The following is a 13400-nucleotide window of genomic DNA, read 5'->3' as shown; positions in this document are numbered from 1 at the left end:
TCTCTGGAGATATTCAAAAGCCGCCTGGATGCAATCCTGTGCAATGTGCTCTAGGTGACCCTGCTTGAGCAGGGGGGTTGGACTAGATGATCTCCAGAGGTCCCTTCCAACCTCAGTGATTCTGTGATTCTGTGATTACCATAATGTAATACTGTTAAAGAGTAATTGGTGTACCAATAACTGGGAAACTAATAATTCATGTCTGTCTCCCCAGGCAGTTAATCCTTGCATTCAGTCTGCTAAGCAGAAATATTCCTGATATATTCAGTCACTGCTTTAATTGTCAGTTCTAAGTAAAGATAAAAGCAGTCTTTCTCTCTTGAAAGATATTGATGATTGATTAAACTTTGGTTTTAAATAAAAATGAATGCTAACAGGGTGTCTCTCTTATTTTCAGGTCTTGGCACAAAATGAATATAATTAGGGAGAATAGAGATCTTGCTTGTTTCTACACAACAAAACATTCATGGAGGGGAAAGTAAGTAGTTTAAGATTTTTTTTWAAAAATGTTTAGTGTGAAATTTCTCCTCGCCATTCCTGGGTTTAACTGCATACTTCCTGTTTTCTTGGATAAAACTGAACTGAAAGCTCCTGCTGCTCAGTCTCTGAACTGACTGCATCCTCACTAGCATTAATTTGGAGATTAAAAATTGTCTCTCAGCCTCTGTGCATGTTTTACCACACTTTGGTATAACTCTGGAATAGATCCCTTGGCTTATGCAACTTGTGATTCTGTTGATGTTACAACATGAAGTATTAATTTTAAAGTGGAAATGCTTCATCCTGGAAAAGGTTATTTGAAGGAATAGTGTCTTGCGCACTTTAATAGATGAGGGTCATTAGTCCAAGCATATACCTAACATGTATAACAGATTATCTGTTAAACTGTTGAGATTGTTTGGAAGACTTGTATCACTAGAAATATACTCCCATCAAAGTCTTCAGCAGTACTTCTGTCTGCAAAAGGTAGGGAATTTCTAAATAAGACTATCCACTAAACTCTTGTAACTAGTATCTGTTATAATGTATTGAAGTCAGCTGTTGTGTACTTCTTGAAAATTCATATCTAATCATAGGCATTTGCTTCACTTAATTTGTGTACCAATTTGGTATCCTGGTCCTGTGCACTTCTTGCATCCATAGTGGTGCTATGGAACTTCTRGATTTTTCTTGCTACCTAAACATTAGCAGAACAAATAAGGTATGGTGTCTGTACCTCAGGAGTGCAAGTACTGCTGAAGTCTGGTGACTATACAGAGTCTGACTCTGTTTTTTTGGTCAGTGAGTTGAAGCTGGCTTTTTGTGACTGTCTACTGATGCTTCCTGGAATTCTTCCTAACAAAGACTAGGAATACTGGGAGAGGAAGGAGGATGGGATTGTGTGGAGTAGCAGCCACAAGTCTTTCTCAACTCTGCTTTCAAGAACCATGAATTTGCTTCAGTGTCTAACCAGAGAGCTCCTTGTCTTTTTTTATCAGCACAAACTAAGGCCCTGGGTAGTTCAAAGTCCAGAGTGGACTGAGCAGCTGTTGTCTCCAAGGGTAAAATACTATTTCTGTCAAGACAGACTCTTGAAAGTGTTGACTTGAAATAAATGCTTAGTTTACTTTGTTAGAATTCTAACTGATACTTGGATAATCAAGTCGTATCTGAGTTATGATCCACACATCTGGATTTATGTGGACAGGTGTGAAAACTGTCTTGTTTAGTAATGAGATACTGTGTTTTTTGGGGGGAATGTTAGAATAGCTTTTCCCTCTTAACTCCTCCTCCTATCAGTAGAAAATGTCTTGTTTTTCCTTCTGAAGCTTCTGTGACAGACCTACAAATACAATGGGCCTAAAATGTAGGTCTAAAATTTAGCCACTTGCTGCAGTGAAATACACAGTACTTGAATTACTTCTCTTGCCCAATACTTCCCATTAAAGAGCCTGTTGGTGCATGATGTAGGCTATTAGATAGAATAAGATGATCTTAAGCTTTGGTAGCATTCTAGTAAAAAAATTAAGTGTTAAACTGAGGTTTGCTTTAAAAACTCAATGGTTCTTCATTCCTACATAATGAAGGGAGAAGTAGTATTTAGTGAGTAGTTGCCTTTTCCTGCAGTGCAGAAAAAGCTTATATGGCTTTTACAAGGTGTGTATTTGAGTATTAAAGTCCACTCTGTACATAGAATGGTGGTGTTATGCATCTGGAACTGAGATTTAAGTTACAGACAGTTCTCATAACATGAAACTCTTCTGTGATGCCACTGAACATCATTCCTGAGAATTATTTTACTGCTGTATATATGTTCTCAGTATCATCTATAGATAATATGCAAAAACCCAGTAACTGAATTTGGAGTGCTAAATGGGCCTGAATCACTTCAACTATTCATATGAATTAGCACTTGGCAGAATGTGGGCTGTGTGCATGGCAGTTAAACTACCTCATTGTAGTACAGATGAGGCTAAGGCATATGTCTGTAGTTCTGTAAAATTAATTAACACTGTTTTACTCCCTTGAGTGTGACAATATGGAGGAAAAAAAAATCAATCTAGCACTTTTAATCAGCAATGTCTTTTCAGCAATGTCTTAATCAGCAATGTACTTTTAAACCTGCAATGTCTGGTGACTTCTACAGTGTTTCTAAGAAACTAGTGAATAGGTAATAGCCTCTTTAATGGGAAGAGAGGGCATTTGCTTCAAATTCTTATTCTTAAAACAGCCAGGCCTTATCTCTCTGCAGTTGAGAGTATAATCAATGATAAAATCTTATAAGCCTGGAGATATACGTGCCTTTCTTTGTTTAAAGGTGAAGATCTGGTCAAGAGTGAGTTGAGAAGTCAGTTCTTACACGTGATCTAAATCTCTTCTGTTCCTACAACAAAACTTGAGTCTCCTGAATTTGCGTAGGGAAAGGATGAAGGGAATGAACTTGGCAAATCTGCTTTTCTATCTTGTGTTCCTCACTGGGTCATGTTAGGAATGCTGGATAATATATATGCTTCCTAAATCTTAAAATACTGGTGCTGTGTATGTAGGGTAGAAGGCATGGGGCTATAGCATTTGGAAATAGATCTTCAATTACCTGCTATCACTGCACAGTCCTCTTAACCAACAAAACACTGAAGTTTTTCAGTATGTTAAGTCAGTAAATTAAACCTTAAGCAGTACTTTAGGCTTATCACAGTAAATTCTTTTGAACAGCATAGACAAGTTTTTGTTTTTTGTCCTTTGTTTGCAAAGCAGATAAAGGACAAAATACCTACTTAAATTGTGCAACAAAAGGAGAAGGAACAATCAATTGTCTGAAATATTTTCTTGTTTCAAGAACTGAAATACTTTGACAGCCTGAGTATAGTAGAGCTGTTGGCAGCCAGAGTAACTGCAAATGTTCTGCTTCATCCTTAATGTTACTTTTCAGCTGTATCTTAAGCAACATGAATTTACATATAACATCTTAAAAACAAGAAACTCCACTCCATGGAAAAAACAAATAGGACATTAAACATCTTTAAGGTGGCAGGCCACTTCATGTTACAGGGTTTCTAAGCTTTGAACAAAAGAATAAGCACTTGTTTGAATTCCCAGTTAAACCTCTCCAGGCCAATAATGGCTTGAACTTGCACCAATTTACCATTTTCAGTTATGGTATTTCAAGTATATGGAATGAAGTTTGTGATGCTGAGTGTCGAACTGATACTCTTGGCCTTCCTAAAATGAGAGAAGGAAGAATAGGCCAAATAACGTGAGGGAGTAGTTCTGAAGACTTGTTAATTAGCAGTAATTTATCTGAAACCCATGAAACTCTTACTTTATTTGCAGCCCTAGTGGAAATGCGTAGTCTGACCTCATGTAGAACTGAGGGCATGGTGCTGCACATCCGGCAAGTGAGAGGGGGCTGCAACACAAAAATACAGAGAAAGAGGGAAGAGGACCTGCTTCTTGATGCAGTGCCTTGTATGGCACAGATCCAAAGTAGTTATTCAGCTGCTTGGCTGATCCTATCTGGTTCTTTCCCTAGCAAACCCACAGTTTACAGAGAACAAACTTAATTGTTGCACTGAATCAGTTTTAGTGGGGACAACTAGACAAAGTATTTTAGCTTGGTTCAGGTTCAAGAAAGGCTTCCACGTTCAGGCCCTGTTCTRTCAGGGAGCAGTGACCAGAGCTGGCTTGTGTTCCCATTTGATTTGACTTTCTGGGCAGGACTACTTCCAGAACAAGTACCCTAGAATAAGAACCTTGTACAAATTGTAAGGGACTAGTAATGACTCCTTCCTATTTCAAATACGCTGGGTATTAGTTTAAGTTTCCTGCTTCAGAAAAATTTAAATGGTCTCATTACAAAGAATTGGTTTGGGGAATGCTGTGTAAATCATGTCTAGGAAATGAAAGAGTTGGTCATAGTAACACTTTGACTTGTTACAGTATTGTGATCAACTATGTAAGTAAGCTTAGTTCATGTTACAACTTTAGTCTGAGGCAGTTGCTGGAATTTTTTCCCCATTCTACGTATTGGGTGTTTTAGAATTTATTCTGCTCTGTGTTGGTAGCACTTTCCATTGCAGGTTTCAAGGGTTTTCTGTACTGACTTAGCAAAACTAGGAAAACATGTGCACAAGGAAGTACATTTAATGGTGTTTAACTTGTATGTCCCCTCTATTGATATATAGAACAGAGGAGCTTAACATGTCATAAAGGTAGAACGCAAACTAACAATTTACGAAAAAAATTCCATAATCATTTCCTAACAGTAATCTATAGTATCCTAACATAACCTTCGTAGTTCAACAAGTTTTTGTTTTGAGTTATGAAACTAATACACTCTTGTATCCTCTAGGTATAAGAGGGTCTTTTCAGTTGGAACCCATGCTGTTACCACATACAATCCCAACACACTAGAAGTTACAAATCAGGTAACTATCCTCTCTGAACAGAGTTCAAAGCTAGTCAGAGTTTATTTTGACTTCTGTTTACTATCCAAAGTGGATGGTGGCATTCTGTTTTCAGAAGCTACCAACTCTAGGAAGATCTCTGTGAAAACCAAGAATGGCAACTGCTACAAAAAGAAACATAACAGAAAACTGGTGTTGCCTTCATTAACTCTACAGATATCCAACAGATTTCTGTGCTTTCAGGCTGTTTGTCTGTATTGGCCAATAAATAGTGGTTTGCTCTTGGATGTACTGTTCTGAATGAACTGGATAAGGTTGATCACTGAGACCCTGTCCCTGAAGGGAGTCAGGATGTTTACTTTGCAAAGTGTCGAGTAGGAAGTTCAGGCTAAAACTGCCTTGTGTGCGTGTGCTAGCTAGTGTCTTATTGCAGCAAGTTAGTAGTTATAGGTACTCTGGGGTTTTGAGTGGAGGACATGCAGTTTTGGGTTTAAAGCTACTAATGGTATAACTGAATTACTTTGAATTGTTTAGTGGCCTTATGGAGATATCTGTAGTATTTCTCCTGTTGGAAAAGGACAAGGAACAGAATTTAGCCTCACCTTTCGGAAAGGGAGTGGAAAGAAGTCTGAAACTCTTAAGTTTTCCACAGAGCACAGAACAGAACTTCTTACAGAAGCACTGGTAAGATTTTTTTTTTTTTTTTCTTGGTGTCTTTGAGCAAGCAGTAAGTACTTGGTAGTCATTACAAGTTGTGGAAGTTTAATATGCTTTCCTTCCTTACATAAAAGAAAGTAAGAAACCAAGTTGTGTTTTGAGCTGTTGATGTGCTTGATCTAGTGTCAATTGCAGCAACTGATGTGTGATTCAGTATTTGGAGCTTTACTTGCAATTTAAGAATGTATTATATTGCAGAGAATGGTAAGGAGGCTTAGTGCAAGTCATTTAAAACAGTGTCAGCTTAAACTCAGACTTTCTGGATAGATTGGCTGTAATATGTGTATTCATTCCTGGCTAACTTTTGTTTAAAAACAGAGATTCAGGACAGACTTCTCGGAAGGAAAAATCACAGGACGGGTAAGTATTTGGCTTGTCTGAATCATGTGCTGTTTAATAAACTGATCTAAAGACTTAAATTTCCACAGTGGTGTTGTAAGCTGTGCCTGTGCTATATACCTAAAATAGATCATGTAAGCTTGGATCTGAACTGAAGTCTTCTCTCTAAGAGAAATTTAAGAGTTCATTCGAAAGGAGTAGAAACCTTTCTAATAGAATATTTGAGTTCTCTTCACTTGACCTGAGCTTCACTCCAGTGCATGTAAAGACTGAAAGTTACCTTTGAAATAAAGGGCTTTGCTATGTGAAGTTGTTACTTGGAGGAAAGAAGAAAAAAAAAAAACCCATAAGCATTAATCACTGTTTATTTCCAGCATTTTATTTTCTGACTTAGAATAGTTTTCTGCATAACATCCTGAACTCTTGATACAATAATACTGTTTCCTAGCAGAGTTTCTTGAGCTAAGTCAAGACAAAATTGCTATTTACTGAATCTTATTACTTTATTTGGTAATGAGAAAGGCAATATACAGAACTGTGACTCGTACTTGGTTTTATGTTTTATGGACTTCAGTTATCATACCAAAAGCCTACCGACTTCCTGGTCACATATGATAGGGCTTAACATGACTTAACATTGCATAGAATAAGTCTTCAGTGATGAGCATAGGAACACTTGTTGGAACATGGGGGATCCGTTTGTTTGTGTTTCTGCAGTCTAGAACAGTCCATTAAGTTTTCTGACTTCAGTAAACCTGTATTATTCATAATGGAACATGATTGCAAGAGAAGAAAAACTTGCACTGTAAGCTTTTTCTTAAGCTACTTCTGATTAGCTGAATAAGTGTCTTGTGCAATAGGTGTTTCTTGTCTAATCACACATGCACATATGCTGTGACCCTAAACCTTTTTCTGCAGCAAGAGAAAGTTGCTTCCTTAGAGCTGGCTGTCTTGAGATTGTTTTCTTTTAAAAGATACTGTTTAAAGTTTGACTACTATGACTTCTGTGTCAGTAGATAGCTACTTTTCTTTGATTCATGGTGTTTTTATCCACAAAGCACTGAGGTAAATGCTATAATTCTTTGAACTTTATACCCGTGCTCCTTATTAGAGTTTAAAAAAAAAAAAAAGCTGCTCTGTAATGGAGAAATGTGTGTAGAGATGTCTGAAAGTTTCTCTCTTTGCAGAGGTACAACTGCTATAAACATCACTGGAGTGATACAAGGAAATCTGTGATTCTGGAAGTGACTCCTGGAGGTATTGACCAAATTGATCCTGCAACAAATAAAGTCCTGTGCTCCTATGACTACAGAAATATTGAAGGCTTTGTTGATATTGGTGGCTATCAGGGAGGTTTCTGTATCCTCTATGGAGGATTTAGTAGATTGGTGAGTACTAAAAACACAGTCTTGGCATGGCTGTTAGGATGTATAGTTGTGTGTTCAGTAATGAAGCTTCAATGTGATTTGAGCATACAAATACATCCTTCTGTGAAACCCAGTGGTGGGTCCTGGCTCATGGCTTACAGATGGCTTTTAAACTTTCTTTACCACAGCAACAGGAAATTAATTAAAACATGTTTGAGAAGAATGTGTGCTCTTTTGCTTATCTTAACTGTTTATATTTTATGCTTCATAATTTTTAGTTATTTCTATTTGGGCACCTAATGTGAATGCAACCTGCACACGGTGGTGTGGGTTGGCTGGCAATTTTCAAAATTACTGAAGTGGCAGGCAGCATTATTAATCTAGTTGATGGAGTTGTATTCTGGGATAAACTGATCACTAGTGATACCTCCTTTAGGCGTGTGATCTGAGATACAGTAGCTTCATTTGAGGAAGTACTTGCTGCAGTGTAATGTTAGAATAAAAATCTTAAGTGGGTTTGTGTACTACAGTGTAAGCAATTGAAATAGATCTGTAGGAATTCATGATTAGTAGCTTAATTATAGCTACTTCAGTCACTACTGATAAAACATGAATCAGTTTCTCCTGTGTTTGTACTGTGGCATGATTTTCTCTGGTTTAAAACTAATACATGACAAATCTTCTAGAGCTGCCCTAACCTTGTCCAGCAAGGCTGGTTAGCAGCCCTGCAGATAGCTGCTGGGCCTGTCAGTGCGATACCTGCTGGCTCTTCACTCCTGCCAAGCTGTCAGGATCTATTGCCAAGGGTGAACAGACAGGTCATGCAGGCCTTTATTTTAAAGGCATGCTAATATGCTGCAGAGTATCCTTTAGGAAGAGCTGCTATAGATTTTTGAAGAAGTAATATAAACTTAATAGCTGATCTCAGGACATTTTTCTGTTTATACCATACACTTAGTGAAGGCAAGCCCAGGAACTAGGAAAATTCTCTACTGTTAGGCAGGTATATAATGGAGGAGGGAAATGTGTGTTGCTTGTGCAAGTTATTGTTCATCAGTGGGAAGGTAATAGTTCAAGGACTTAACCATGTGATACTTCATAGCCTGTTTTCTTGATATGGCATTTTTTCACCTGTTGCTTCTTGTCAAAATCTGCAGCACCTGTTTGCATCTGAGCAAAGGGAAGAAATTATCAAAAGTGCAATAGAGCATGCTGGCAACTTCATAGGCATCTCTCTGCGGATAAGGAAAGAATCTCTAGAATTTGAGCAATACTTGAATCTTCGCTTTGGGAAATACAGCAATGATGACTCCATAACATCTTTAGCAGAGTTTGTTGTTCAAAAAATAACACCTAGACACTTGGTAAGAGCATCAAATCAATATGTGGTTGCTCCTAAGTGCAAGTGTTCTCTCTTCTAACATGTCCTTTCTTTAAGGAACCTGTGAAAAGAGTACTAGCTCTTACAGAAACTTGTTTAGTTGAGAGGGATCCAGCTACCTATAACATCACGACTTTGAAACCTCTAGGAGAGGTAAGAGGCAACCTTTAATACTATTTGAAACAACTTGAAGTTCTAAAAGATAGTAGTAGAAATTTGATAATGTACATAAGATGGCCTCAATGTGCAGAGTAGATAAATAGCACAGCTTCATGAACATGATCCTTTTCTCTTATGGATTCTTTTAGGTATTTGCAATAGTATGCGACTGTGAAAATCCACAGCTTTTTACCATTGAATTTATCAAAGGACAAATCCGGAAATATTCTTCAACAGAAAGGTAACTGGAGCTCATGTGGGTTAAATTCAAATGGAAGTGGTCATTCCAATCTTAATCTCTCAGCCTCCTTAAATTCTGAGGCTTGAAAGTGTTAACTGAAAGCCTTGCTATTCTAGTGGTCTGCCTCTAACAAATCTTGATTTGTTGCAAGATCTAAATCTCTCCCTATACTTTTATCTCTGCTTTAAATGTTTAGAAGCCTTCTGATCGTCATGTAAGGGTGTTGAACAGTTAGATACAGCTTGTTTCTCCTAGGCAAGGTCCTTCTGCGTTTGTTGTGCTTGGCTGTGCACTGTATGTGAGAGAGACAGAAAGAAAACATAGTTAACATAGAAATGTGAAGGTTATAAATCCTGTGAGCTGCCTGCAAGGCTTAGTCTTTATTTGATTCTATTTAAAACAACCAACAGAATAGTCTAAGTGTACATGCGGTTGTAATGCAGTCTAGTCCTGCTAAGTGAGGTTTTGCAGAAGGTACAGGGATGAATTGATTCACAACCTGTAACTCGTTTGCAGATAATCTACAGTTGATCATCTTTAGTGAGAGACTGCAGCTGGCTATAATTGGTGCAAGACAGCTCTGTTCTTATAGTGAGTAAAGCAACACTTGAAAGTTAACAGCTACAGCTCTAGAGGAAGAAGTTAGTATCATCTACCAATACTGAAGTTAGCAAGTTTCTGCCATTCACTGCCTATTTTCCTTTGTTCTTCTAGACCAGTTTTCTGATCTAAGGGATCTAAATTTTGTTGGTATGTCTTTTCCCAACCCAGAGATTCTCTCTTGGCTAGCTTGCTGGATGGAGTGAGAGCTTCTGGTAATAGAGATGTCTGTGTGAAAATGACCTCCACRCACAAAGGCCAGCGTTGGGGATTACTCAGTATGCCTGTAGATGAAGAAGTAGAGAGCCTTCATCTGAGGTTTTTGGCTGCTCCTCCAAGTAAGCTATCACTTATTACATGGTTTTATATGGTTTTATAGTGCTCTTTAAAATATCCAGTAACTCTTAATCAGATACTGTGTACTCAGCTCTTTTGTTATGTCTTCCTGCAGATGGCAACTTTGCAGATGCTGTGTTCAGGTTCAATGCTAACATTTCCTATAGTGGGGTACTGCATGCAGTAACACAAGATGTAAGAATAAATCCTCTGCCCATCCTCTTATGATGTTGTTAATGCATAAAGATATTAATAACTCTTATTTTTTTAACCAGGGTCTATTCTCTGAAAATAAGGAGAAACTGATTAATAATGCCATAACAGCATTACTCTCACAAGAAGGAGATACTGCAGCATCTAATGCAGAGCTTGAAAGTCAGTTCCAAGCAGTAAGAAGACTAGTGGCTTCAAAAGCAGGCTTTCTTGCCTTTACTCAGCTTCCAAAGTAAGTGAGAATCTCCAAAGCTTGGAAGCAGTAGGTAAAAACTGAGTTTGGAGGCTTTTGATGTCTGATCTTTAAAGCTGACCACTTGAGTTAAGGATCACTTCTGAAAAGGGCTAGAAGGCTATGTACATACCACTTTCAGTAGTATGAGACTGCAACGGGCTCTGGTGTGAATTGAGAATCCTGAGTGATCTGTTGGATGTAGAGCTAGTTCTTTATCATTGCTTAGTACTCTATTTTAAAAGCAAAATACAACTCTTTTTTGTTTTTAGAAGACTTTCTAAAATGAACTTTCAACCTTCCTTGAAATAGGCAGTTCTTCATTCTTTAAGCATGTTGATGCCATTATCATTTTTGGTTCTAAACAAGATAAAACTTGATGTTAGAAAGTTAATTTATACTCCTATAGTAAGGACAGACTTATTTTTAAGGYTATGCTGCAACTGAATGCTGTGAAGAGTAACACATTTAAGTCTGAGACCTTTAGAAGTTACAGGGGGAGGTGTCAGTAGTGCCCTGTACTCAATGACTAATTACACAAATATTACTGTGATCTTAGTGAAGGTGCTCTCAGCATATTGTTAACAGTGAAGTCAATATTATGCGTTCCTACCAAAGAATCTCAGACTAATGTGAACTTCTGAGTTCTGGCTTGCTAAATACCATGCAGGCAGGGTTTTATCTTAATTTTAAGACTTCTGTTTTATCTAATTGTGATGTTTTTGCTTCCCCTTCAAAAGATTTCGGGAACGTTTAGGAGTGAAGGTTGTAAAAGCTCTCAAGAGGAACAATGATGGAGTAACCCATGCCTCCATTGATATGCTGTGTGCTCTTATGTGTGTAAGTATTAAATTGTAGTATATCTCACTCTGGAATGTATGAACTTCAAACTACTGAAAAAAGTAGAAATAGGGACTGCAAGTTAACTTGCAGTGTGCTCAAGCATGAAATAACTTGTGATATAGTGGCTTCCTGGTGAACTTGTAATAGGATGTGGTACCCGTAATCTTGTGTTCAGTGTTTGTCAAGGCTTTTGGGGACTACAGCTGTTAAGAGCTGAGGGTTGAAATGTGACTGCACTGTGAATATTTTTTTTTTTAATAGCCCATGCATGATGACTATGACTTGAGGCAGGAGCAGCTGAACAAAGCTTCTCTCCTTTCTTCAAAGAAGTTTCTAGAAAATTTGCTGGAAAAATTCAATTCCCATGTGGTAAGTCAGACTATGGAATAGATAGCTTCTTAAAGTGTTTTTTCTAATTACTATGAAAATATTTATATCACAATGGAATGTGTCTTTGAATATCTTACTGCCTAGAATTAAAGCGTGGGAAATGCAGTGATGTCTGGCTCTGAAAAGTGTTCTCAGGGCTCAGTCTAGACAGGTTAGAGTCAAACTGTCTGTACTGCAGAACTTTAGGACACTCACTGTAGCCATGTTTTCATGTTTAATATGGAAATGGGTATTTCTGTTAAATTCCATTAACTGAAAGGATAATGTGAATAGGTAATTTGATCTTAAAACTAGAAAGTAGCTTGCAACTTACTGAGTCAGGAGYCTCTAGTGTGCTCTTGGAGTCAGTCCTTTGTCGTCACAGAGTATGACAATGCCCTGGTATATGCTGAACTTGTAGTTTCTGTTTGCAGATAGTATTTTGTGGCCTGAAAGGGAAGAGTACTTCTAACATCACAAATACTGAATAAAACTTGCATGAGTACTTTTTTGTATGGGAAGTGCTGTATTTGTATTACATACCTTTCTCTGAATTTCAGGATCATGGGACAGGTGCCCTAGTAATTAGTTCGCTTTTGGACTTCCTGACATTTGCCCTGTGTGCTCCATATAGTGAGACTACTGAAGGGCAGCAGTTTGACATGTTGTTGGAAATGGTGGCATCTAATGGGCGAACATTATTTAAGCTATTTCAGGTGAGACTTCACACTTCTGCTCTATGAAATAAGACTGATTTCGTTCCTGCCACTATTTAGAAATAAAGACTCCTCCTCTTAAGGAGAGGAAACGCTAGTGTTACTCATATTTGGCATTATGAACAGTGTTATCAGAAACCTTAAGCAGTCAGTTGGTGAATCTGAACTGTTCTCTTGTTCTCCTGAAAGACAAAGTGTGCCTTCGATTGAGGTGGGTAGTGTGCCTAAGCCTTTTCTATCTTGGTGAGTTTTGGGGGCCTGTTGCTTTAGCTTCAGGTGTCAGTTTGGGGTGGTAATTCTACAGTGAATAATGTGTTGAATCATTCCAAAGTAGAGTCCATAAGACTTTTTTAAACACCTTAAAATACAAGGTAAAATATTAAGCCAAGTTCAGGAGATGAACAGATCTTTCTCTTTAAAGAATCTGTCACCTTTTGTTTTCCTCAGAAAAATAAGAGCAGCTTCCTCTTCAACGGTAAATCTCTAAGGATTCTTGGGTTTTGGCTAAAAAGTCAATACCTTCTTCCTGTAAAAACAGGAATGCTCTTCTGCTCACTGGATAGTGCCAGCTTGTGTCAGACAGTATCAGTGAGTTTCCCCAGCACTATTCCAGCATCTTTGATATACCACTCTTCATTGCCAAGAAGTCCAGGTGATAGTTGAACGACAGACTTTTGTTTGAATATGCATGCTAGGAACTCTTCCTGTGACTTGGGGCTAGCTTTCAGAAGACTTGAACGGGTTTACTTCCTGTATAGAGCTGGACTCAAAGCAGCATAGATGAGTTGAGGAAGCTGAATTGCAGATGATCTAATGTTAAGATTCTGAACTCGTATAACTATTTTATGAACTTTCTCTTGTAGCACCCTTCCATGGCAATTGTGAAAGGAGCAGGTTTGGTAATGAAGGCAATAATAGAGGTGAGACCTTTAGGAAATGTTACCTGGGACAGTATATTAAACATATTTTTTTATTTCAAAAGCAAAACTGCAGTATTGACTTAC

At 37.9% G+C, this 13400-nt stretch overlaps 1 protein-coding gene across 3 annotated transcripts in view; it reads left to right on the top strand.

Moving 5' to 3' along the window:
• Positions 1 to 374: 374 nt before the first annotated feature.
• The window catches only part of DNAJC13 (DnaJ heat shock protein family (Hsp40) member C13), a 48550-nt gene continuing 35524 nt past the window's right edge, over positions 375 to 13400 (top strand). For all 3 annotated transcript variants that reach the window (XR_003257244.1, XM_026088790.1, XM_026088789.1), the window contains exons 1-15: positions 375 to 478; positions 4829 to 4904; positions 5418 to 5567; positions 5919 to 5960; positions 7127 to 7327; positions 8464 to 8670; positions 8745 to 8840; positions 8996 to 9087; positions 9859 to 10025; positions 10139 to 10218; positions 10299 to 10468; positions 11209 to 11308; positions 11573 to 11680; positions 12241 to 12396; positions 13260 to 13316. Coding sequence is in view for 2 of the 3 variants with exons in the window: in XM_026088790.1 (XP_025944575.1) it covers positions 411 to 478; positions 4829 to 4904; positions 5418 to 5567; positions 5919 to 5960; positions 7127 to 7327; positions 8464 to 8670; positions 8745 to 8840; positions 8996 to 9087; positions 9859 to 10025; positions 10139 to 10218; positions 10299 to 10468; positions 11209 to 11308; positions 11573 to 11680; positions 12241 to 12396; positions 13260 to 13316 (1770 nt within the window). In the remaining variant the exon portion in view is untranslated. The remainder of the gene's footprint in view (positions 479 to 4828; positions 4905 to 5417; positions 5568 to 5918; positions 5961 to 7126; positions 7328 to 8463; positions 8671 to 8744; positions 8841 to 8995; positions 9088 to 9858; positions 10026 to 10138; positions 10219 to 10298; positions 10469 to 11208; positions 11309 to 11572; positions 11681 to 12240; positions 12397 to 13259; positions 13317 to 13400) is intronic.

The sequence above is a fragment of the Apteryx rowi genome, unplaced genomic scaffold (assembly GCF_003343035.1).
Source record: "Apteryx rowi isolate R43461 unplaced genomic scaffold, aptRow1 scaffold_784, whole genome shotgun sequence".
Lineage (NCBI taxonomy): Eukaryota > Metazoa > Chordata > Aves > Apterygiformes > Apterygidae > Apteryx > Apteryx rowi.
This window is presented reverse-complemented; position numbering and strand designations above follow the sequence as displayed.